This window comes from Sturnira hondurensis, unplaced genomic scaffold (assembly GCF_014824575.4).
Source record: "Sturnira hondurensis isolate 20B ecotype Veracruz unplaced genomic scaffold, ASM1482457v3 Scaffold0021555, whole genome shotgun sequence".
Taxonomy (NCBI): Eukaryota; Metazoa; Chordata; class Mammalia; order Chiroptera; family Phyllostomidae; genus Sturnira; species Sturnira hondurensis.
Window position 1 is genome coordinate 1,689,335 of NW_028094186.1, and position 23,771 is coordinate 1,713,105.

The following is a 23,771-nucleotide window of genomic DNA, read 5'->3' on the forward strand; positions in this document are numbered from 1 at the left end:
CACAGTTGTTCACACCAAGTTACCCTGAATCCACTGATTATTAAAAATCAGTATATAAAAAATGACCCTTTCTTTTCAATGGATATATCATTTTTGAATGAGTGTAAACATCTTAAAATATAGGGAAATAAAAAATATAAAGTACTGTAAATGATCTCCTGTGGTTTTTCCTCCAACAGCAAGACCACACTAAGGAGGCTTATGTATGCCAGAGGTTACACACGCTGGTACCTGGAGGGTAAGGCTACTCAGAAGCCCAGAAGACTGAGCTGCTAGTCGAGCACATCCGGTAAACCCGTGCCACCAGCAAGTCCAGTCAAAGGGGAAAGCTGACTAATTTTAGCTTTTGCCATCTTCGTCCCCCTTTTTAAGAGAAACCTAAAGCCATAAAACATAAATAGTCATAAACATAAAGATATATATGGACTTGAAAGTGGAATGAAGAGCCATGACATTTTGTTCACCCACCAACTTTTATTGGGTTTAGCCAAAAAGCCCATATGGTTTTTTTCCATAAAAGATGTATTCTTGGACTTCCGCCAAGATGGAGGCATAGGTGGAAACACTGTGCCTTCTCCCACAACCAAGTTTGAATACAACAAAGGTTTGGAGAACAAAGACACAGCCAAAGAACAGAAAATTAAATTATACCGAAGTCCGACAACAACTAACCGTTCAAACGGGACGGTGAGAGGGGCGGAGCCAGCAGCGGAGCTGGGTGGGGCAGGAAAGATCCCCCGACCTAGGCCCAGCCCAGACCCAGTCGGGGTGTGGGGCAGACTGACCGAGGTCGCACATTCGCTCACAGTGAGATGGACCACGCAGGCCCCAGAGGGTGAACCCAGTGGTGGAGGGCTGATGGCGGTGGCACACTCGTGTGCAGTGGGACGAAACTCGCGGGCCCCGGTGATGGTGGCGGCTGCGGCACCTGTGGCAGTGGCAGACGGGACGCCATTGCTCCTCTTTGACCCCGCCCCCACATACAGCGTCACAAACCAGCGACTGAGTTGCTCTGCTCTGGTGAACACCTAGGGATCCGATCCTGCTACATAACAGGCACGAACAGCCCAAAAGATGGCGCAAGAAGAACTCAAAGTCCCAGAGCCAATAACTCTAAGTGACCGACAAATTGCCAGCCTCTCAGACGCACAGTTCAAGACACTGTTTATCAGGATGCTCACAGAACTGGTAGATTATAGTCACAAATTAGAGGAACATAGTCACAAATTAGAGGAACATATGAAGGCTAAACTAATTGAAATGAAGGGAGATGCACAGGAAACCAATAGTGATGGAAAGGAAACTGGGACTCAAATCAATGGAATGGACCAGAAGGAAGAACAAAACATCCCACCAGAAAGGAATGAAGAAATGAGAATTCAAAAAAATGAGGAGAGGCTTAGGAACCTCCAGGACATCTTTAAACGTTCCAACATCCGGATTATAGGGGTACCAGAAGGGGGAAAGAAACAGCCACGAGTGGAAAACTTATTTGAACAAATAATAAAGGAGAACTTCCCCAGTCTGGCAAAGGAAATAGACTTCCAGGAAATCCAGGAAGCTCAGAGAGTGCCAAAGAAGTTGGACCCAAGAAGGAACACACCAAGGCACATCATAATTACATTAGCCAAGACTAAAATGAAGGAGAGAATCCTAGAAGCAGCAAGGGATAAGGGGACAGTCACCTACAAAGGAGTACCCATCAGACTGTCAGCGGATTTCTCAAAAGAGACCTTACAGGCAAGAAGGGGCTGGAAAGAAGTATTCCAAGTCATGAAATCCAAAGACCTACAGCCAAGATTGCTTTATCCAGCAAATCTTTCATTTAGAATGGAAGGACAGATAAAGTGCTTCTCAGATAAGGTCAAGTTCAAGGAGTTCATCATCACCAAGCCCTTATTATATGAAATGCTAAAGGGACTTATCTAAGAAAAAGAAGATGAAAAAGATGAACAACAAAAGGACAGCAAACTCACAGTTATTAACAGCCACACCTAAAACAAGAGCAAACCAAGAGGACAGCTAGATCAGGAGTGGAACCATAGAAATGAAGAACACATGGAGGGTTAGAAATAGGGGGGTGGGAGGAGGAGAAGGGGGGAGAAGGTACAGAAAATAGCATAGACAGTAGGTAGAAAATAGATAGGGGGTAGGGCAAGAATAGTAGGGGAAATATAGAATCTAAAGAACTTGAGACATGTGGTTACAAACTAAGGGGGGAGAATGGTGGGGGAGGGGGAGTGTGCGGGTGGAGGGGAATGAAGGGGGGAATAGAACAACTGCAATGGTATAATCAATATATATATATATAAAAGAAGATGTATTCTTCATTTTCACCAATAACTGTACTGTTTTGAATATTTTGAGTTTGTCAGCTATCTCCGGCGTGGTATAAGGTCGATTGTTCTCAATTAAGTCTCAATTTGATAGCTATCAACTTCACCTGGTCTACCCAACTGTGGAGCATCATCCAGTGAGAAGCCTCCAACATGAAACTTTACAAGACTTCTGACACATTCCATCACTCACAATACCTTTTCCATACACTGTATGAATCTTTTTCACATTTCAGTTGCATTTTTACCTTTCTTGAAATAATAAAGCATAACATGCTAAAAATGTTGCTTATTTTCCTCCATCTTCAATATTAAAATGGCTACACAAAATTAATAGATTCCAATTAAATTTTTTTAATTCATGCTGATATGACAGCTGTCACAATACCATCTAACAAAATTATTTCAAATGAAGTTAAAGACAAGTGCTACTGGAGCCATCTTACACAAAACAAGCTTTTTGGCCAGCCCAATAGTATTTCAAATAACCAATGAAATCGCAGAGAAATAAAAGCACGAGTATTCGATACACTGTAACTTTTCTCAGATTTCCAATTTCCCCCAAAGAACAGGCTCTCCCCCATTCTGTGGCTTCAAACTTTCTTGGAACTTACTGTTTCAGCAATGCCCACAAGCCAGGACCCCAGGTCTTCCAAGCAGTCAATGGTGGCCTCTCCTCAGGGTTCAGCTGGTTACATCCGTGGTCTTAAGTATTCCAGTTCAGGGCGTTCAGGTCTGCTGCTGTCAGGCTAAGCCTACACCATAACATCCCTAAGAGGCACATTCCATGCTCAGTGGCTCTAGGCTATCTGGACCAGACTAATTCCCAAGCTGGACCAAACCAGGGCTAAGTTCTCAGAGACCCTGTAAGCTTTCAAGGGGACAAGTAGATGGCCCTCTTCTTTTCCAAGATAAGTATGCCCTGTGTCTTTGGCAAGAGCAAGACCTTTAAAAACACTTAGAACAGCATCTCTCTAGAAGAAAGAAAAATGAATTCTGAGATTCTAAGCACTTCTACAAATTTTAGCATCTGGAGCATCAAATCTAGGCCTGGTGTCGACCCTTCGAACCAAGTTTAGCTGAACGCACAAATGGTAGCTAGGGACTCTCCTGTCTGCTTTCTCACACTAAACACCCTGAACTGGAATACTTAATACAGGAGACTCCTTTGTTACAAACCTGTACAAGTCTCTACAGATTTGTAACAAAAATATAAAGTAGAAAAATAAGGCAGGTCGATAAACTTCTTTTAAGCAGCATGGTATAAAAGAAAAGGCAGCAGTCAAGAAACTCGGGTTCTGGTCCTGGCACCGCCAACCCAGCTGGGTGGCTTGGACTTGCCATTGAACCCTCCAGGGCTCCCTTTCTGATAGAAAGGGTTGTGGAGGCAGTTTAGATGTCTTTAGAACTCTTACAGTTCCAAAAACAGTCATCACTCTGGAGTCTACTCGGTTGTGTTGAATGCATCTCCACTAGGCAAACAGGGGACTCTATTCCTTTATGGTTCTTCACACCAGACATTATTCAACTATGTTAAAGAGTTGAAATCTTATTAGCGCTAAAAACAAAGGGAAAAAAGGACAAATCTACGAAAAAAGTGAACTGGAAATAAACCAAGAGGAGACTTCTGCTTTGACATTTCTACAGAATCTGGATCACTCTACATTTCGTACTCAAAGTTTTAAATTCTCTCCCTTAACCAGGAAAACTGAAACGAGTACCAATCACCAACAAGAACCCCCACAGTCCTGGGCTGTATTTGAGAGGGAACCGGGTGCCAAGTGCAAACAAATCTGCTGGCTCTCCTGCGTGCAGGCCCTGAATCTGCAGGAAAGCGGCTCAGGTGTCCCACAGTGATCTGCCCGTCTCGGGGGGGGCTGCCGAATGAGCCCACAGACCTGCCACGGAATATTCCACATCGAGTAAAAGTGAGAGTCAGGGTCAGGTGGGGAGAGGCTTTCTATCTGATATAAGTGAAAAAGCAGAACAAAAAACTACTCAACACTGTGGCCACAATGATATAAATGTGGCTGATGAGAATACAACAAAATTTAACAGTAATTAGTGTCAGAGAGGTAGGATTATTTTCTTCTTTTCTCTAAATTGTCTATATTTTTTCACTCTTAAAATATTTTTTAAATGACTGCTGAAGAAAAAACTTAAAGCAAATCTCATTCTAATTTACATTATTCCTTTCTAACCCCAGCACTTAATTTAAAAAAAAAACAAAAAACAAAAAAAAACCCTGACCTTCCTCAATGCTTTTTCTGTTTTTGTCTAGAATTTTTCCCATGTCAGAATTAGGTATTTTTGGCTACCAACATTATAAGTCTATTCTAAAAATCTTGAGTAAAGAATTCAGAAATCAAGCTGGCAGAAATTGGGTCATTTTGTAAGATATGTATTGGGTTGGCTGAAAAGTACATTTATTTTTTTCCATAAAATATAAAACATGTTTTTCATATTCACCAATAACTATTGATTTGGATATTCTGAATATGTTGACTGTCTCCTACTATTGGCTTCTAGTGGGTAAAGGCCAGGGGCGCTGCTGAACATTTTCCAATGCACAGGACAGCCCCACAGCAAAGAGTTATCTGACCAAAATGCCAACAGTACCAAGGAACTCCACAAACCACTTTTGACATGTTCATCAGTGACAGCACCTTCTCCATACACTGCACAAATCTTTTTGTGTTTCAGCTGCATTTTTACCTTTCTTGAAATAATAAAGAAATAGTATGCTGAAAATGTGTATTTTCTTCAATCTTCAATCTGAAAGTGGCTCTTCAGAAATTCACCAATTTTGGTAAGTTTTTTTAAATGCACACTGATATGACAGCTGTCACAATACAATCTAACAAAATTGTTTTGAATGAAGTTAAAGACAACTAAGCACTACTAGAGTGTTAGTTACTATACAGAAAAAACTAAATGAACATTTGGCCAACCAAAATTTCTCAAACCGAAACAGGCTTTGGACTGGCTTTAGCAAGTTCCTGAACTTTTCCTAGGAAGGATCCTACAGGCAACACTTATTCCCAGGTTCATTACGTTCATCCACATTCCTTAACCTTAGTGATGCATCAGCAAATGTTTTCTCTGAAGCCTAAATAGCAAACACCTTTGGCTTTGTGGCCATACACAGCTAGTGAACTCTTGACACTGAAGCACAAGGGCAGCCACAGATGCTATGTTAAGTGAATAAAACTTTTCACAAAAATGCAGTGGGCCAGATTTGGCCTGTGTCCAGTCATCTGCCAACCTGTGGTACACAGTTCACTAGAGAACATCCATGGAGCTTGGAGAAATGGAAAAAAGACCTGAAGGACAACCTGACCCTTCTAAGGCAATAACCATCAAATCTTATTTTGACAGCTATATTGAGCTACAAGATTCTCTTCGAAAATGGTGTACGAATGAATTCCCCCCTCCAAAGTCACTGAATTGGTTCCTCAAATATAGCAGTTCTCAACCATGATACTGATATTGAGACAGACATAGCTACAGAACATGTTACGATTAATCTACTACTAATGATGCAATAATGGCTTCCATTAAAGCTTTTATTTATTTATTTTTAGAGAGGGGAAGGGAGGAAGAGAGGAAGAAAGAGAGGCAGGGAAACATCAATGTTTGGTTGCCTCTTACATGTCCCCCTCCTGGGGAACATGGCCCATAACCCAGGCACTGCCCTACACCAGGAATCGAACCTGTAACCCTTTGGTTCACAGGCAAGTGCTCAATCCATTGAACCACACCATCTAGGGCCCAGATGATTTTTTAAAAAGGCATGTTTAAAAGGGCAGTTCAATTTTCTCCCTACAGCCAGCCTGGACCTATATACAACCCTGGTGAGTCTACGGTAGCAAAGGGCCCGTATATTATATGTATCAGCCTGCTTAGGTTTGCATCAGAAGGAGCGTTAGAGACCACTGTGTCCAGCCCTCTCCATCTGAAGATAACAAATGCACTCCCTCGCCTAACCACTCAAACATGTCAGGTTTGGAACAGTTTCAGTCTTATTAACACTCATCAAAACATACATGAGCTCAAACAAGAGGAAATAGGAGATAGCCAAGAAGGGCCAGAGGAAGTATGATAAGGCCTCCTAAAGCCAAACTGGATAATTTGCTCAGATGGAGAAATCTTCTTTTTATTAACTTTCATTGTTGTTCAGCATAGAAAAAAAACTGAAAATGCATGAAAGTAAAAAGAAAAATTAAAGCCCAAATACTACCGTGGGGCAATAACTCTTGTTATCATTTTGGTTCCTTTCCCTTCAAACCCTTTTTCTATGTATACTTAAAAAATGTTTTAATAAAATTGCTTTCTACTTTCTTTAGAAAATATTGTCATAAGCACTTTTCTATATTATTTAACATAGCTCAAAAATATAATTTTGTAATGTCTATATTAAAAGCCCACCAAATGGCCCTGGCTGGTGTGGCTCAGTAGATTGAGCACCAGCCTGCTAACCAAAGGGGCACTGGTTCGATTCCCAGTCAGGGCACGTGCCTGGGTTGTGGGCCAGGTCCCTAGTAGGGGGAGCACAAGAGGCAACCACCATTGATGTTTCTGTCCCCCTCTTTCTCCCTCCCTTCCCCTCTCTCTAAAAATAAATAAAATCTTTTTTAAAAAGCCCCTCATGCCCTGGCTGGTGTGGCTCAGTGGTTGAGTGCCAGCCTATGAATCACAAGGTCGCCGCTTTGATTTCTGGTCTAGGGCATGTGCCTGGGTTGCGGGCCAGGTCCCCTGTATGGAGCACATGAGAGGCAACCACACACGGATGTTTCAAAAAAAAAGTCCCTTCAAATGGATGAACCATAATTTATTTAAATCTGTCCCCTCTTGTTGGCTATTTAGATCATCTCCTTATTTTTTATATTACGTTAAAAGTTGAAAATAATTCTATGGAAGCTTATAAAACTATTTAAATGAAATATTTTCTATTTATGTATTTGACAGAAGGTTTTCCCTAAAACAGTAATACTCTGGGATCCTTCTGACCAAGCACATCACATTAGTGCCCACAGGCAGAGGCATGGGGGCACTGGACCCACATTTGGGAAACTGGCCATCTGAGCGAGTCCTTGAACTTCTTTACTGAAGGCAGATTGATTAGGCAGCGGAGTCAGTCAACAACCAGAACTGGGGCCCAAGTGAAATGGTATAAGACTGAGCCTTGACCACTCTCTGTGCAATACCCAACACAGGAAAATTGTTTCAGGTTGATTGCTGTTATGAAAACTGTATAGGAGAAAGGATATCAGAAAGTGTGTGACAGATATCCAAAGCTTTTACTTATAGCATATAGTAAGTTTGTGGGAGAAAAGATGAACTAACTGGTCTCTCTCCTACGGGCATCCAGAAGAGAGTTCTCTGCTGAGTATTTTTTCTGCAGGGCATGACGGGAAGACTGTCACGACAGACAGAGGAGGACACCAGCCTGGCATCGGCAGCAGCACGGTATGCTTCCAAAAGTGCCTGGGGCTGTAACAAGAGCCTTTCGCAGTAGAACCTAAATATGTTTCCCTTAATCTAACTACCAGTCAGAAAATTAAAACAAATTAATAATCTAGTTTATATAAGTTATAACATTGACAGCCTTCTCTCCTAGAATATATTGTCAGCTCTTAAGCAAGCCAAAGGGAGAGGAATATAAGACAACTTTGTGGAGGAAGTTACAATTGCCCCTTTCAATTACATACTGGAAAAAAAAAAAGCTCCAGTTCAGATCCCAGTTTCCAAATTGAAAGATATGGGGAAAAAGGAACATGGGTATTTTATAGAATACATAAAAATATAAAATCTAGTAAAGTTAAGTCTGAGCCACTTAAGGCAATACAACAATATTATTCTTTTAATGAAAAATGTAAAAAAGAACATTTTTTATTAAAATCCACGTCTAACACTGTATTTACCTATGGAACTTTTAGAAAGAGACCGCTTTTCAAACCTAACTTTGCCAGAGTTACTTGGAAAATAATTTGCATATTAAGTAGAAACAAAAACAAGCACCAGGAGGTAAGGACGATCCCTCCACCACCCCCCTGGCATCTAGCAGAGATCTGAACAAGACACACACTCTGCTTTTCATGTCTATTCCACAAGGGCTTTGGATATGCAAAAACAAAAGGACCAAACTAAAGATAAGTTTCTCAACATCACTAGAAAATCAGGTGACATGTAAATCGGTCAAGTGTGGAAAGTAATCATTGTCACCTCTAACTCAGAACACTGGAGAGCTAGCGTCGATGCTTCAGGACAGTGGCCCTGGGTGGCCAACAAACCCTCGTGAAATACTCTAAAATGTCCAAGGCCACAGAATTAACAGTCACAGTATCCGATCACAAACAGTTCCGCAGGCCCGTATGGAAATGTGTGCTTTTCAAGATCTAAGTTAAGTTTATTGGAAAGTGCTGGTAAGGACACAGGAGGCACACTTACCTTACCAGTGCATCTGGTTTGCTTAGCTGGTTATTAGGAATACAGTTTTCCATTAAGTCCTTGTGCGTACTTGGGCTCTTGCTAGTACATTTCTGCTTCTTCTCATTTTTACTAGATGAAGAAGGAATGCTCCCATTTGTGGCGCTGTGACTTCGAGGTGAGGAGTTCACAACTCCACTGGCGTTTTTGTAATTTTTGGAGGAAGCAGTGCATGAGTCCTCTTTCAAGAGGTTTTCTGTACTTCCCACAAGATCATTATTTAATCTTTTACTATTGATGTGATTTTCCATATACTCAATTTCTTGTATTTTAGAGTCTACAGGTTGTAGAATGTTGTTGTTATTTATTCCAAGGTTGTGTTTTTTGGCATCCTTGTCCTTTTCTTTCCCTTTTTCTCGGTATTCTATCTCTGGCAAAGTTGTGGAGAGTTTTTTGTTGGCTGGGATACCTCCATTGTGGTGTATAAGGATCGAGGAATCCATATCAGGTAATCCTTTGGCTGCTACAATACCAAAAACAAACCAACAAACAAAAAACCCACACCGGAATATTGAGTTGTATAAAACCACAGAACAGACTGATTCAACACACTGTATTATCTACGCTTAGAAACTCACTGCATTAATTTGCAACCTCATTTAGAGGCAGTAACTATACTACATTATGCCAACTTTATGAAGCAAATCCAAATAAATTTGTGAAGCTGAACATTCAGAAAACTGCCATCATTTCTAAACAGCAAACCATTAAAGGTTTTGTCTCAAAAATAAGATGAGGATTTTATAATTAAGTCACACTTCACTTACCAGTCAAATCCAGCTTGTCTATCACTGGGGTGAGAGGACACAGGCAGATCATATTCTTAAGGGGCCATTATTTTAAAAGGTGCTTGAGTTAAACAAACTTAATAATACTTTATTGAAAAGAGAGAGATTAAATGAAACAAAAGAAGTGTGACGTTAGAATCCTGCGCTGGCTGGTGTGGCTAAGTGGATTGAGCACCTGTCCTGAAAACTAAGAAGTCACTCTGGGCACATGCCTGACTTGCAAGCCAGATCCCTAGTTGGGGGGTGTGCAAGAAGCAACCCATCAATGTTTCTTTCCCTTTCTCCCTCACTTCCCCTCTCTAAAAATACATACATAAAATCTTTTTTAAAAAAGAATACAAGGCATCTACATTTTTAAAAAAGATTTTATGTATGTACTTTTAGAGAGAGGAAGGGAGAGAAACTTCAATGTGCAAAAGATACATGGATCAGTTGCCTTTTGCATGCCCCCAACATGGGACCTACCCTGCAACCCAGGCATGTACCCTGACTGGGAATCTAGCCAGTGACCTTTCAGTTCACAGGCTAGTGCTCAATCCACTGAGCCACACCAGCCAGGGCATGTTTTCTCTTAATGCTAGGGTTGACATAATAAGAAATCTGTATCATTTACTAGGAAACTTGTAAAAAAATTTTCTGTATTAGGTCTACACATTACAGTTTGTCAAAGTCCACTTGAAGAGGTATTTTTATACCACAGCAGAGAATAAGATCTGGCATATATCAACTAAAACTATGGCCCCAAACTTCCAGTTCTCAAACCAAAAAAAACCCCCAAAAAACAAAAAACAAACCTGCTGTCAATTCATCTACTGAATTGATTACAGTATATACTTATTAGAGAAGTCCTTATAGAAAAGGTTCAATTTAAGTTCCACACTGTATTATACGAACCATTTAAAATGGAACCTATTCATCTTTGCTCTATTCAGAAAAATTCTGACTTACAAAACAATTTTGTTTGTCTACTTCTCTATCTTACTTATGCTTTGATTCTTGGCTTGTTTCACTTATAAATTCATGTAATTATACATACTATTTTGCTACTGAGAATACTTTAAAATATTTATTAACAAATACTAAAATATTAAATAAGCTATAAAAATAAAATATATAAAAGATATATATTTAAAGGCACATGGTCTTCAGATACTAGGTAGAAAACAGCACCTATACTCTAGTTCATGACCAAACAAATCAATGAACCTAAAAAAGGAATACTGGAAAAGAGGAAGTCCTTGGTAATCTTCCAAAATCTTAGCAACTTCAAAAAAAAAAGAAGAAGTCCCGCCATATCATAATGACTAACCCACTGAGCCAACAGCTTTAGGGTAAAGACCTACCTTCCTCAGCCTCTTTGTCCTGCTTCTGTAGCATCTGCTGCTCCGGGGGGAGGGCTTGTTGAAGAAGTTGCATGTAAAATTCGTTCTCTTTTTGCACTTCCTTTTGCTTCCTTAACCGCATTTTGTAGCTTACATAACTTTTGAAGCCAAAGCCCAGAGTCACCACAGGGTACCCAATGCTAGAAAGAAAGACAGTCCAGCCAGTAATTCCAGGTTAACTATAAAAACACCTGTATCAAGCACACGAGGACACCCATGACTGAAATTAAGAAAATTTTAGATGATGATGACGGTTGAGCATTCGGTAAACACATAAATAAATGTGGTGTCTAGTATGGAAACCAGAAGCAGTTGGCACGTGGAACCAACCCCCAGGAAACAGTAGGACGGTTGGACATAAGGCTGCCCGTCAGACTGCGGCTTTCTTCAAACTAGCGCAGGAAGTACCACAGTGCCGTTGGACGGAGTGGCCAGTGCCGCTGACTAACACTGAACTGCCTTGTGCAGTATCAGAACCTGGGCATCTGTACACTTGTAAGATCTAACACAGTAGAGATTTCATCAGGGGTCATAAGGCATTAAAAGCATTCAAAAAAATCAAAAGGACACCATTTGGATTTTAATACCAGAAGACAGGGTCAAATTCAGGTGACTAATTTAATCTTCCTGCTGCCTGACGGGTACTATCACCAGCTATTCCTGGAAAATTATTTCATAAACAGTCTATCACTTAAATAAGTATCTGATATTATCAGTCTGTGACACCAAATTAACAGCTGTACTTACAGCTCTAATCTCTGGGATAAAAAGCTGAAGTATTTTCATTCAACAAATCAGTCTGTTTCAAAGCCTCTACAAGCACTGGCAAAACTCATATTAAACTTTAATAATTTTAAAACTCATTAATCATAATTAGTCTATAAGTGACCTCACTATCAATTTCAGTGACAAGTTTTATTGACCAGGTTTATTTACTTCACTTATTTGTGAAAAGACTTTAAAAAACTGGAAACTATTATTTTCCATTGATTTCTGTTTATCTTGGTTTCTGCCTTAGTATTGGCAAACACTTGCGTTTACAAAAGAAACACACGTGAAGTGGTGCTTTCCACAATAGATCTAAACAAGTACCAGGCTCATTTTAAAGACTGTTCCACCCGCCCGGCCCCAGTGGTTCAGCTGGTGGGAGCCACCTGTACATCAAAAGGTTGAGTGTTGGAGCCCCAGCCAGGGCACCTATGGAAGGCAACCAGGTGATGTTTCTCTCTCTTCCCCGCTTCCTCTCTCTCTAAAATTAATAAATGTATATCCTCTGGTAAGGATTTTTAAAAAATGTTTCACGGTTAAGGTTAAATGAATAAAACATCTTAATATTCATGCATTTACATTTCATAAGAAAAATAATATTCCTTTAAATTTTATTAGTTAAGAAAATTGTAAGTTCATTTAAGCTTTATGAAGTAGCCACATGTTACCAAGACTTTTGGAAATCAGTATCTGATTATAATAAAAATAGATAACATTTGTACTTGGCATTGAGCTAAGTAAAAAAGAAAACACTTTAAGCCATGGCCGAGTAGCTCAGTTGGTTAGAGCATCATCGAGATACATCAAGGTTGCAGACTGATCCCCGGGCAGGGCACATACAAGAATCAACAAATGAATGCATAAATAAGTGAAAAAATAAACCAATGTTTTTCTCTTTAACTCTCAAATCAATTTAAAAAAACATATTACATATATCACTTCATTTCATCTTCCCACACCCCCATGAGATAGGTCCAAAATATACAGGTTAGAGAACTAAGGCTTAGAGATGGTGACATGCCCAGAGCAACAAAGCCATTAGGGGACAGCTGCTGGGATTCCGGGATTAAAACCCTCACCTGCCTGAATAGAGGTCTCATGCTCTTTGCCACCATGTTAAAGTGGTCTTCTGGGTTCATGTAACATCTCTAAGAAAAAAATTTACCACTGAACTTACCATTTACATTAAAAACACCAAACTGAATGATAGATTAAGAATATACATAATACTCACCAGTGAGCAGCAAATGGACGACAAAGGTCTACATGAAAATTTTTAAGATCTTTAAATCTAATTGCTGCTTCAATATAAACAAAGAGTATCCAGAGGGACACAGTGGGCAGACACACTCCCCTTTCTGTGGGAAAGCAGCAGAGAGACGAATATCAATGATACATTAACTAACAGACAGATGGGTTGTTTGAAAGACTAGTTTAACTACAGTAAGTTCCATTAAGACTTTTAAACCAATTAAGAAGCAATTTAATCCAAACTGAAAGCTTTTATATAACAAAAGATACTGTGGAATCATAGGCAGAAATAGAAGACAAACATTCTGGCAGAAAATATTTACAATATATGTAAAACAAAGAAGTTATAGCCTAGCATACAAAGAGCTCCAATGAATCAATGGAAGGGCAATAAATGCAAGTAAAAAAGAAAATACATAGAAGGCTTTAAACATATGAAAAGATGCTTAACTTCACTACTGATTAGAAGACACAAGTCCCATTTTAAAAATTAGTTTCAATTTTTTTAACCTATTGGCTAAGCAAAAATTTAAAAGACATGTGATAGTATAGGGAGGGCCTGAGCAAAGTTCATTCTCAATAATTACATTGGCAATAATGTAATAATACTTTTTAGAAGGCAATTTGGCAGTAAAATAAAGTTTAAAATACTTATACCTTTGACCTAGAAATTCCAATTCCAGAAATTTACCCTACAGAAATATAAAAGAGCCATGGGATAAATATATAAGAATATGCACTGTATTATTATTTGCTAAAGTAAAAATACAGAATTAATTTAAATGTCTATCAATAGGGAACTGTTAATTTTGGCTAATCTATATAATAACACATGATTCAGCTTTCAAAAGAATGAAAATTTGTATTAATATGAACTGATACATAAGAAAATAAATTAACAGTCCTGGCTGGTGTGGCTCATCGGATTGAGTGCTGGCCTGCGAACTGAAAGATTGCCAGTTCAATTTCGTATCAGGGCACATGCCTGGGTTGTGCGCCAGGTCCCTGGTTCGGGGCGTGCGAGAGGTGCCAATCCATGTATCTCTTGCACACTGCTGTTTCTCTCCCTCTCTTTCTCCCTCCCTTCTCCTCTAAAAGTAAGTAAATAAATAATTAAGTAAGAATGAGTTACAGCGCAAAGAAACTGTTTTGACATTTAAGTACTGTTCAAAATTTATTTTCTTAAGCTCATGTACCTTTTGTTATTAAAAACAATTTCCAAGGGAGGAAAAAGCATCTTGCAACAGAATAAATAAAATGCAAATAGTGGAACACTATTCAGTATCTGCAGACTAGGTCCATCTTTGTCAGGATGTGACTAACAATGGGGTATTTTACAAAGATGGGCTACACAGACTTGAGGTCCAGTAACTGTGGAAAGAGCTCCTCTGAGACTGTGTAAGGCACGCAAGTTATGAAGGAGAGAATAGGAGGGAAAAAATTAGTCACCTGAAGGACTAAAGGGCTCTTTGCTAAGGATCTTTGGGATGAAACAAACAAACAAAAGACATCATAGAATTTTGGAATTAGAAAAAAGATAATTTAGTCCAACTTCTTTATTTTACTGAAGAGTAAAGTAAGACCCAGAATTCACACAAATTGGGTCCAAGTTTACAGAGATAATACAAGCAGATAATAATCTGCTTCTAAGGAAAATAACCCTAAAGGGCCTTAGACCCAGTTTGTGAAGAAGGAGCACACCCCAAGCTCTGAGAAGGTAGCTAATGGACTCAATCATTCTTGCAGATTTAACACACACACACAAAGGTATTTTTATAATGTAAGAAGACAAATAGCAACCTTTAAGATAATGCACTTTCAAATTCATTTTTAGAATGCCTCTTAAAAATTAACTGCTAAAGTTATCATAAACATAATAAGCACATTACAGAAAAAAATAGAAAAATTTGGACAAAATACCTGTATTTCTAAACCTATCAAATAGCATAATAAAACTATGTTGAAAAACATTTTTGACCAAGTGTGATAGTCATGTACACACAGTTTTGTGTCCTATTTTTTCCCTCTTAACAGCAAGGAAAGAAGTTTAAAATATAGTATATTCTTCTTTTGTGGCAATACATGATTTCATCAACTATTCCTAATATTCTTTAAAAAGAATTTAAAAATTTTAACAACTGGAAGAGAAATTAATCCCAAGTTATATAAACTGCACTCATATCTGTTGGGCCCAGTAAGAACACAGTCTGTTTTGTTTGTCTGCCTGAGCACTAATCATTCCTAATTAAAACATACTTCACAGCTTAGCTATTCCAACATACATTTCTGAGCCTAGGGCTAAAGACAGGCAAGTATCATTTACGATCTTAGCTTCGTTGCTGCCCTGTGAGTCACCCACTGAACTCATTCCCAATAGGTTCTATTAATAGTTACACGAGTAGTTTTTTCCTCAACTACTGAGACATTATTAAAGTAATTTAGGGAACGAGAATAGTTCATCAAAGTCACAGATTATCTGAGCTGGACAGCTCCCTTAAACATTATCTAGATTATTCCACTTTCATATGACAAAGAATTTGAGACCTAGAGAGAATGACGATTGTAAATGGCAAGTCTCTTGAAACTGAGACCCAAGACAAAGAAATACAAGTAAACACTGGTGTGCAGAAAAATCACTTTAGTTAAAGGAAAGCAGACTAAGAAACCATCATGCTAGCTTATAAATCAATGCTATATGAAAGAGTGGTAAAGATGGAGATGGAGAACACTGCGTTCATAGTAGACACTTCAAATAGCAACTGAATTGTGTCTTCTACGTGGGCCCACATCATCCTCCAGCACCTCTGAGAAGAGGATGAATGTTGCTCCAGAGAGCTTTTATTAGGTGGCGCTCCCTAAGTGGTCAAAGTCCTACAGGTTGCAGCTGGGCCTAAGAATCAACTTTCATGCAGTTTTGCAGTCAAGTTAAAAATGATCTGGGAGCCAGTTCTCACATCCTCATGTATCCCGCATTCAGGCTTTCACAGTGGAGGAAGCTGTCAAAACATCCTAGTCTGAAAGAGCAGTACAGCTCTAAGAAGAAGGGAGGTGACAATGTAACTCCATTCAAGTCACAAAGTACCTGAAATGGTACATTTTAGTTAAGAGAACCACTGAGAGCTAGGGAGACCCAAATGGTGAAGTGCTTACAATAACACACGAGGAAATGCTGATGAAACCAGAGGTGTTTTGCCTACAGAAAAGACTTGAGAGGATATGATGGTGTCTCTAACTCTAAAGAAATATTAACATAGATGGAGGTTACACCCCTACAGTGTGGCTCTAATGTGGCGGGCGGGGGAGGGGTCCAATGTTTGGCCTTCGGGGGATGGCCTGTAGGATCCCTGAAATTTTAAGGAAAAGTTCCATACATTCCCACATACTTTTTCTGGGGAAAACCTTTGTACATCTCCTAAGAGATCAGTGAGCCCAAAAGTAGTCAAGACCTACTGGGTCAAAAGTGTAAAAAAAGTCACAAGAAAATTCTGGCTCAGTATGAGGAATTACAGCTGCCCCCAACAACAGTAATGCGTTCCTCGTCATCACAGGTTTTCGGTCAGAGATCAAACACCACGTGCAAGGGATGCTGTGGGGGCTCTTGTACCCAGTAAGGGTTCAGCTCATTAAACTTTTTTAAAAAACGATGAGACAGTAACAATCAAGATATCAAATCATAAAGGCCTAAACTCTTGATTCAATAATGAGAAAAAGATAAAATATATTTTAAAGACACAATTTATTATAATCTATTAGGAAAAGACCATTTTAAAATGCCCGCATTAAACTCAACTCTAAATAATTTATTCAAAGATTAATCACCACATTTAAAGAGTTTGGATCTAAGATTTCTGTCCACCTGAGAGACCAGTAAGACTTACCTGTGTGCCATACGTACTGAACCCACACATACGTGCTAGCAGCAAAAAAAAGCCATTGTATGGGGATAAACAGCAGACATATTATATTTGATGTGAATGCTACACAAACAAAAAACACTGAGAAGGCCTAAAGGGGAAAACAAAACAAAAACACATCTTAGAACTCGTTATTTTCAAACAGAGAATAAAAGCATGTCAGACAAGATCTCTAAAACTTCCATGCAGTAACTACAGAGAAAACTGTGACAGGAAACTTTAAACATTTAAAATAAATACAAATAGTGGTTAATTTAATATTAAAAAGAAATCCTATTTATGGCCTCAAAACATGAAGAATAACTGGACTAGAGCAAACTATTCGGTTTGCTGAAGTCAGTTCACAGCAAGTTCACCAGAACCCCGCAGGTGAGTTGTCTAAAGACTGGAATTTTAACACAGAAAAGGCTCCTCTCCTCACCATACAATCCTAAAGAGCCTCATTCTTACAGGGCAGACTTCTGGAGCACAGATGACCCATACTAGTAATAGGAATTATGCTGATGTTAATATTTTAATAATGCAGCCTTCCTCTGGGAGCACCTCTACCTATTTCCAATGGGACAGGAGCTCAAAACCATCTCTTCAAGGCATGGACTTGTTCTGGCCAAAGCACTGGGCCCAGGGGGACGAGATACAGGTTTAAGATGTGGCCAAGTAACGTAACAGAATCACAAGGCCAGTAGTTCCCAAAACACATGGTCTTGAGATCCCTGGGGGTCTCTGGGATCTTTGCAGCAAGTCTTCCAGGTCAAACTCTTTTCACAATAATACTAAGCTGTTACCTGCCTTTCCCACACTCATTCACTCAGGAGCGTGATGGCGTTTTCCAGAAGGTACATGATATGTGATATTGCAATCGACTGAGTTCAGAGGCAGATGTGAAAATCCAGCAGTCTTCCATTAAGCCAGACATTATATAAACTTGCAAAACTATAGTCAGTCACCCAATTTTTTGTTTTGGAAAATAAATTTATTTCTCATTTAAAAAATTTAATTTGTATTAACAGAATGATTTCATTGTTTTTAGGTGAATTAATAAATATTCAAGTTTTTGTTTTAATTTCTAATATAGTAAATATGGACAGATGCAGCTCACAAAAGCTCTTTAGAGTGAGTACTCAATAATTTTTAAGAACGGAAACAGGTCTGAGGCCAGAGCGTTTGGGAAGCGGTGCTCTAACTCCAAGCCAATCACGAACACAGTGACAGGGGCTCCAGAAACACTCCTGAGCAGAACTGGGCAATTCTTCTCCCTCTACGCTCTGTCCCCTCCCCAAGGCCTCCTTCCCTCCCCTTCCGTGCACTGCCGTGACAGAGGAGGACGGGTTATGATTTGAGCAATGAGTTTATACAAAACAGCCTTAGAGGCCAGCGACCCATTTTAGCTCAAAGTCACCTAAGTATTACTAATAAAACCTAGTTTAGACAGTTTCATTATCATTTGTTGAAGATTTTCTTAGAAGGGTTATTAAGTTCATGAATTAATAAACATACCAGTCCCTGGTATCGGAAGGAATCATAGACACTTCTGATGAAAAGCCAAAATGGCCACAGGTATTCAAATCTGAACTCCAGGACAAAGTCTGCCAGAAGGACAAGTGCCCACACGACCAGAAATTTCAGGTATAAAAACGTACTGCAGAACAGAAAAATAAAGAATTAATTCAGGTCATTTGTGAAGAACTAGAAAGAGAAAAACACATCGTTTTGCTTAAAAGAGACAAGAAATATCTTTATATGCCTCAAAAACAACGGAGATAAAGGACAAAGGGAGGGACGGCTACATCTGAAAAGCTCCGGGTTTGTTCGGGGACCCACAGCTACCAAAGTGAGATGGTGACTAAATATACTTAACTCCATTTAAGATGGAAAAAACTAAACCTCACCACTATTTTAAAACGTGCTAAGTCTCTGACTTCAAAATCCTGCAACACTCTCCAAACGACAGCGTTCAAGCTGCTCTTCATTCGAAGAAAATGCCACTGTGCGAAGGCCTCCCGCCTGCGGCTCCCCTACCCCCGCACCTGTCTGAAGTCTGACGCCCCCCCCACACCCCTACCCGCCTGAAGAACCCTGTTTCCCTCCCACCCCTTCTCCTCTTGCCTCTCTATGTAGTTTTCACTGCATTAGCCAAATTAAAAACAAATGACTTCCCAAAACACCCAGAAACCAACTTAGGGAGCAGATGCCAACACTAAGGGCTGTGAGGTCACAAAAAATACACATTAAAGAAAAACACCCGAAAGCAACCCGGCCTTGTCCCATAAATGTGTGCCCCCACTTCCCTCCGGACTCACGGTAAACAGAAACACACTTTGCCAAACCAGTCGGAACATACACCTAACCGCTGCACAACTCAAAACAAGGTAAGGGAGCGAAATTAAAAAAACACTTTCTATGTCATCTAAAAGTCCATTCTTCTAGTTTGTTAACTGTATAATAGAAGCCTTCAGATTCTACCTGTGAATAACCCCCAAATGCCATGTCCTCAAACCCTATCGATTCTGGAGCAGGTTAAATTCAGTGTTTTTTTTTAAAGAAGGTTTTCTAAAATAGATGGATTAGAAATAAAATTCACTTACACTTGGCCAGAGCCTTGCATGGTGTTTTGCAATATGAATATTCCAATAATGATGTGATTAAATTAATTGTTTATACATATACCAGCAACAACAAATCATGACTTTTATTTATTTATTATTTTTTAAAATTATTTATTTATTTGTTTTTAGAGAGAGGGGAAGGGAAGGAGAAAGAGTGAGAGAGAAACATCAATGTGTGGTTGTCTCTTATGTGTCCCCTACTGGGGACCTGGCCTGCAACCCAGGCATGTGCCCTGACTGGGAATTGAACCGGTGACCCTTTGCTTCACAGGCCCGTGCTCAATCCACTGAGCTATGCCAGCCAGGGCAACAAATCACGACTTTTAATAAATAATTTTGAAATAAAGTAAGGTACAAAAAGAGTTATACCTGGGTTGGGAGAGGAAACAACAAAAATAGGATCCAACACTGAGGACTTTCTGTGCCCTCTGAAACCACACAGGAAAAGATGCCAAGAACAGACACATCCTGCCCCCAATGATACAGTATCACAATGATATACATAATTTGCAGCTAGGGTCAATTTCCAATACTAATTCTTGGTAGAACTTTTGGGGCTTGATAGTAAGTTTCAATTAAGAGGTTTACTGAAGAATAAAGGAAACTAAGGCAAACCAGAAGAACACAGGCTGGAATCCTAAATCTTCCCTTTTTTAGTTTCATTTCACTAGAGTCACATTAGCCAGATAAAGACAGGGCCCTCACTCTCACTCATTAAATCCCATCACTAGCCCAGTGGAGAGCAAGGCAAATTTTATTGGAAGGAACTGAATCACACAGGTGTTGGGAACTGCCCTGCCTGGTTTCAGAAACTGTAACCCCTCGTGTCTAAGGCTGAGTAAAAAGACTTTGGGACTCTAAGCCAATAAGGAGACAAAGTTTATTTCCCTGGCAGGAGTGCCATTCTGCCCCTTTTTACCTCACCTTGCTTGGCCCCAAGTGGATGACTAGTTAGCCATGACTGGAAAAATTTCCCAAGGGAGGAATGACCTAAGACAGGCATGGTCACAAAGGGGCCCTCAGGGAAAGACTTGGCGGGCTACAGAAAAAGGGGGTGATGGACCCTCGCTCCTCGGCTTTGACATAGCCTAAGACCTCATTCTGTCTGCAAGAAGTCTCCTAATTTCTTGGCTGCCTTACTTCCCCTGCCTGACTCAAGCCTGAAACAATGACAAAGGGCGGTGCAGCCCTGTGTTGGAAAGGACAGGTTCCCTGGGGAGATCAGGCCTAAGAAAAAATAGAAAGAATGCACAAAATCCTGTGAAACCTGCTTTGCTAGGAATGTCCTCAGTTTTCTGATAAGGGTCCAAGCATGAAACAAGTTTGTTTCCCAAACTTTTATAGCGCTTTAGCTAACTAACCCTGACTCAGAATGAGCCCTCATAGTTCTTTGTATGTTATCTATTGTTTGATCCTTACTGCTTGACAATAATTGATGAGTTTTTACCTGTATTCCTGTGCAAACTGAACCCAGTAAAAGCCCACTGAGGAAAAGGCTCCTGACCCTTCTCCTTTGAGAGATCGGCCACCTTTCCTCCCCAAGTAGATCATGTCTTGGAAGACTTACTCTCATCCGTGGTGGATGGGGGGTGCTCTGTGGGCAGAGCACCCCTCACATACACACAGGCATTTGGGAGCACAAATAAAGTTTGCAACTAGATTGCCAAGCTGCTTGGCTTTAAAACTAAAAAAAAAATGTTCCTTGTTTCTAGAATTGTTTCTATGTTTTAAAGAATAAATAATAGCTCCTCATCCATGTTTCTAAGGCATTTAAGAAATGGCATTTACTTCTCTACTGAATCCTTTTTCCCATGGGACTGCCTCTGGAATGTGGCTGCACCTCGTGTCTCTAGTCACACCATTCTGCCGATGGGGAAGGTGGGGTACTACCAACTGTTCTCTGCCCCAGGGCTCCCAAGGCATGGCTGGATCCCAGTCTAACCGGCAACATTCCATGTCACTGTTTAGACAGTATTATCCACAGAATGGCAGTCTCTACTCAATCATTTCAATCCAGGCCAACGCAAAAAAGATTATCTTTGTTACAGTGACTCCTCTTTTTCTTTTTTTTAAAAAATAAGTGGTATTGATTTATTTGATTTTTTTAGAGAGAGAAAAATGGGGAGAAAGAGAGAGGAAAAAACTGATTTGTTTTTCCACTTATTATGCATTCGTTGGTTGATTCTTGTATGTGCCCCGATGGGGGGTTGCACCTGTACCCTTGCCCTCTCGGGATGACGCTCTGACCAACTGAGCTGCCCCACCAGGGCGTGACTACCCCTTTCCAGTTCTGTAACTAACTTCAAGGGGTTCCCTTCAACCTATTTCACACTTTTTCAAACTACTACTCTCGTACCTCTGATGCTCCTTGACATCCAGTTCTTACTGAGTCACAGTTTAGAAGCACAGACATCTAAAGAAACACGATTTTTCACAAACATGTGCCACACTCCTGGCTTCCTCAGGCCCCTGCAGGTGGGCCTGCGTCCGAAAATCAAGATGCAATCTAATTAACAAAGATGACTTTACTCTAGGACAGTCTTGAATTCTATTAATTTTGTCTTATAGGGTTTTAAAAAGCTTTATGACAATTGCCTAATTGGGTATTTTTTAAACCTCTTTATCAGTAAATTTTTGTTATCCTTTGATAGGTTAAGGCACAAAAGTTAAAAGACAACCTAAAATAACTGCTTATCACTGTGGAAACCCTGATTCCTTTCTTCAAATATACTGAAGGTCATACGATTTTGTGAAATCCCAAGAAATGACATCCTAAAAGGGAGAAAAAGTAGGTGGGTTTTTAAGCCATTATAGCATTCCAAAATGTTCCTTTTAAACCAGGGAGAAAATATGATTAGATATAAAATATTTTATACATACAGTTCACCATATGACAGGCTAACTTGATGTTACTTTAATTCTCTGGTCCAAATAAACTTACTAAGAACTATAAAGCATCTCAAGCAAAACCTAACAGCATAACTGCAACAAAAAGACATGTTTCATAATGATACATGAAACAAGGGCAGACCGGTCATGTCTTCTGAGGGTCTTACGAGCTTCTACTCTGGATTCCAGTGAAAGAGAGACGAGACGTGCGCAATTAACAGGCTTAATGGTGGTGACTCTTTCAAGTGGACATTAACTATAAGTTTCCTTCCCCCATTCTATTCCCACCTTTGCCATTTACAACCATTTTTTACCTGAATCTATTTAGCAGTGCCCTCCATGTATAGATTAATGACCTATGGATAATGAAAAGTAGTATTAAACATTCTTCTTTTTCCAAGTAAAGAAGAAGAATTTGCACCTTCCTCGCTAGTACCTCTAGCTGCTTGTCACTTAGATCATCGTGTGGAGTCCACATAATCATCACGAGGCCGCCATCAATCCTCACCACCCGACCTTTCCTCCAGGCAGACTAATGATCATTTAGTTCACTTGGCCCTCACCACAGAAATAACTCTGTGCGGTATTTCACTGGCTGTGCTAGTGGCCATCTATCTCAATCCCTAGCTTCTCTGTCATCTCTGTGATCGCAACAGTGAATTGCCTTTAGCTTTCTGTAGGTAGCTAACACACTTGCACCAAACTGCTTTGTCTTCTCTGTTATCAAATACTTCTCTCTATTGGCCCTGGCCGGTGTGGCTCAGTTGGTTGGAATACTGTCCTGGAACCAAAAGGTTGGGTGCTTGATCCCTGGTCAGGGCACATACCTAGGTTGTGGGTCCAAGCTCCAATCTGGCTATGTACAGAAGACAAACAATCAATGTTTCTCTCTCACATTGATGTTTCTCTCTCCCTTCCTCTCTCTCTAAAAGCAATAAAAAAAGTCCTCGGGTAAGGATAAAAAAATTAAAAAGAAATACTGCTCCCTGTTGAACATCACTTCTAGAATATTCCTCCGGCCTCGTATCCAATTGGCATTACTTCTAAAGTCTTATTACGTGTGATTATAGCCGTGCTGCACTCAGCGTGGCCCACGGACCGGCAGCATGAGCATCACGTATAAGCTTTTTAGAAAAGTGGCATTTCAGGGCCCACACCAAGCTCGTTTAATCCAAGCCAGTATTCTAGCCAGACTCCCTGGGCCATTTGTGCATACATTAAAACTTGAGAAGTACGGGTCTACAGTATAAACCTTTCATTGTCATGGAGCTTCCACGGAATCCCAAAATGTCTCAGAAAGAAAACAATGATCCACTCAGATAATCAGTACTGACCTCCAAACTGTTAG

General features: G+C 39.9%; 1 protein-coding gene across 2 annotated transcripts in view; it reads right to left on the reverse strand.

Annotated features, from left to right (window-relative positions):
- Window positions 1-23,771, reverse strand: part of MACO1 (macoilin 1) — a 61,212-nt gene that overhangs the window by 25,222 nt on the left and 12,219 nt on the right. For both annotated transcript variants that reach the window (XM_037032699.1, XM_037032700.1), the window contains 5 exons: window positions 18,426-18,567; window positions 16,893-17,019; window positions 12,998-13,121; window positions 10,957-11,135; window positions 8,787-9,288 (listed from right to left, as the gene is read on the reverse strand). In XM_037032699.1, coding sequence (XP_036888594.1) covers window positions 8,787-9,288; window positions 10,957-11,135; window positions 12,998-13,121; window positions 16,893-17,019; window positions 18,426-18,567 — 1,074 coding nt within the window. The remainder of the gene's footprint in view (window positions 1-8,786; window positions 9,289-10,956; window positions 11,136-12,997; window positions 13,122-16,892; window positions 17,020-18,425; window positions 18,568-23,771) is intronic.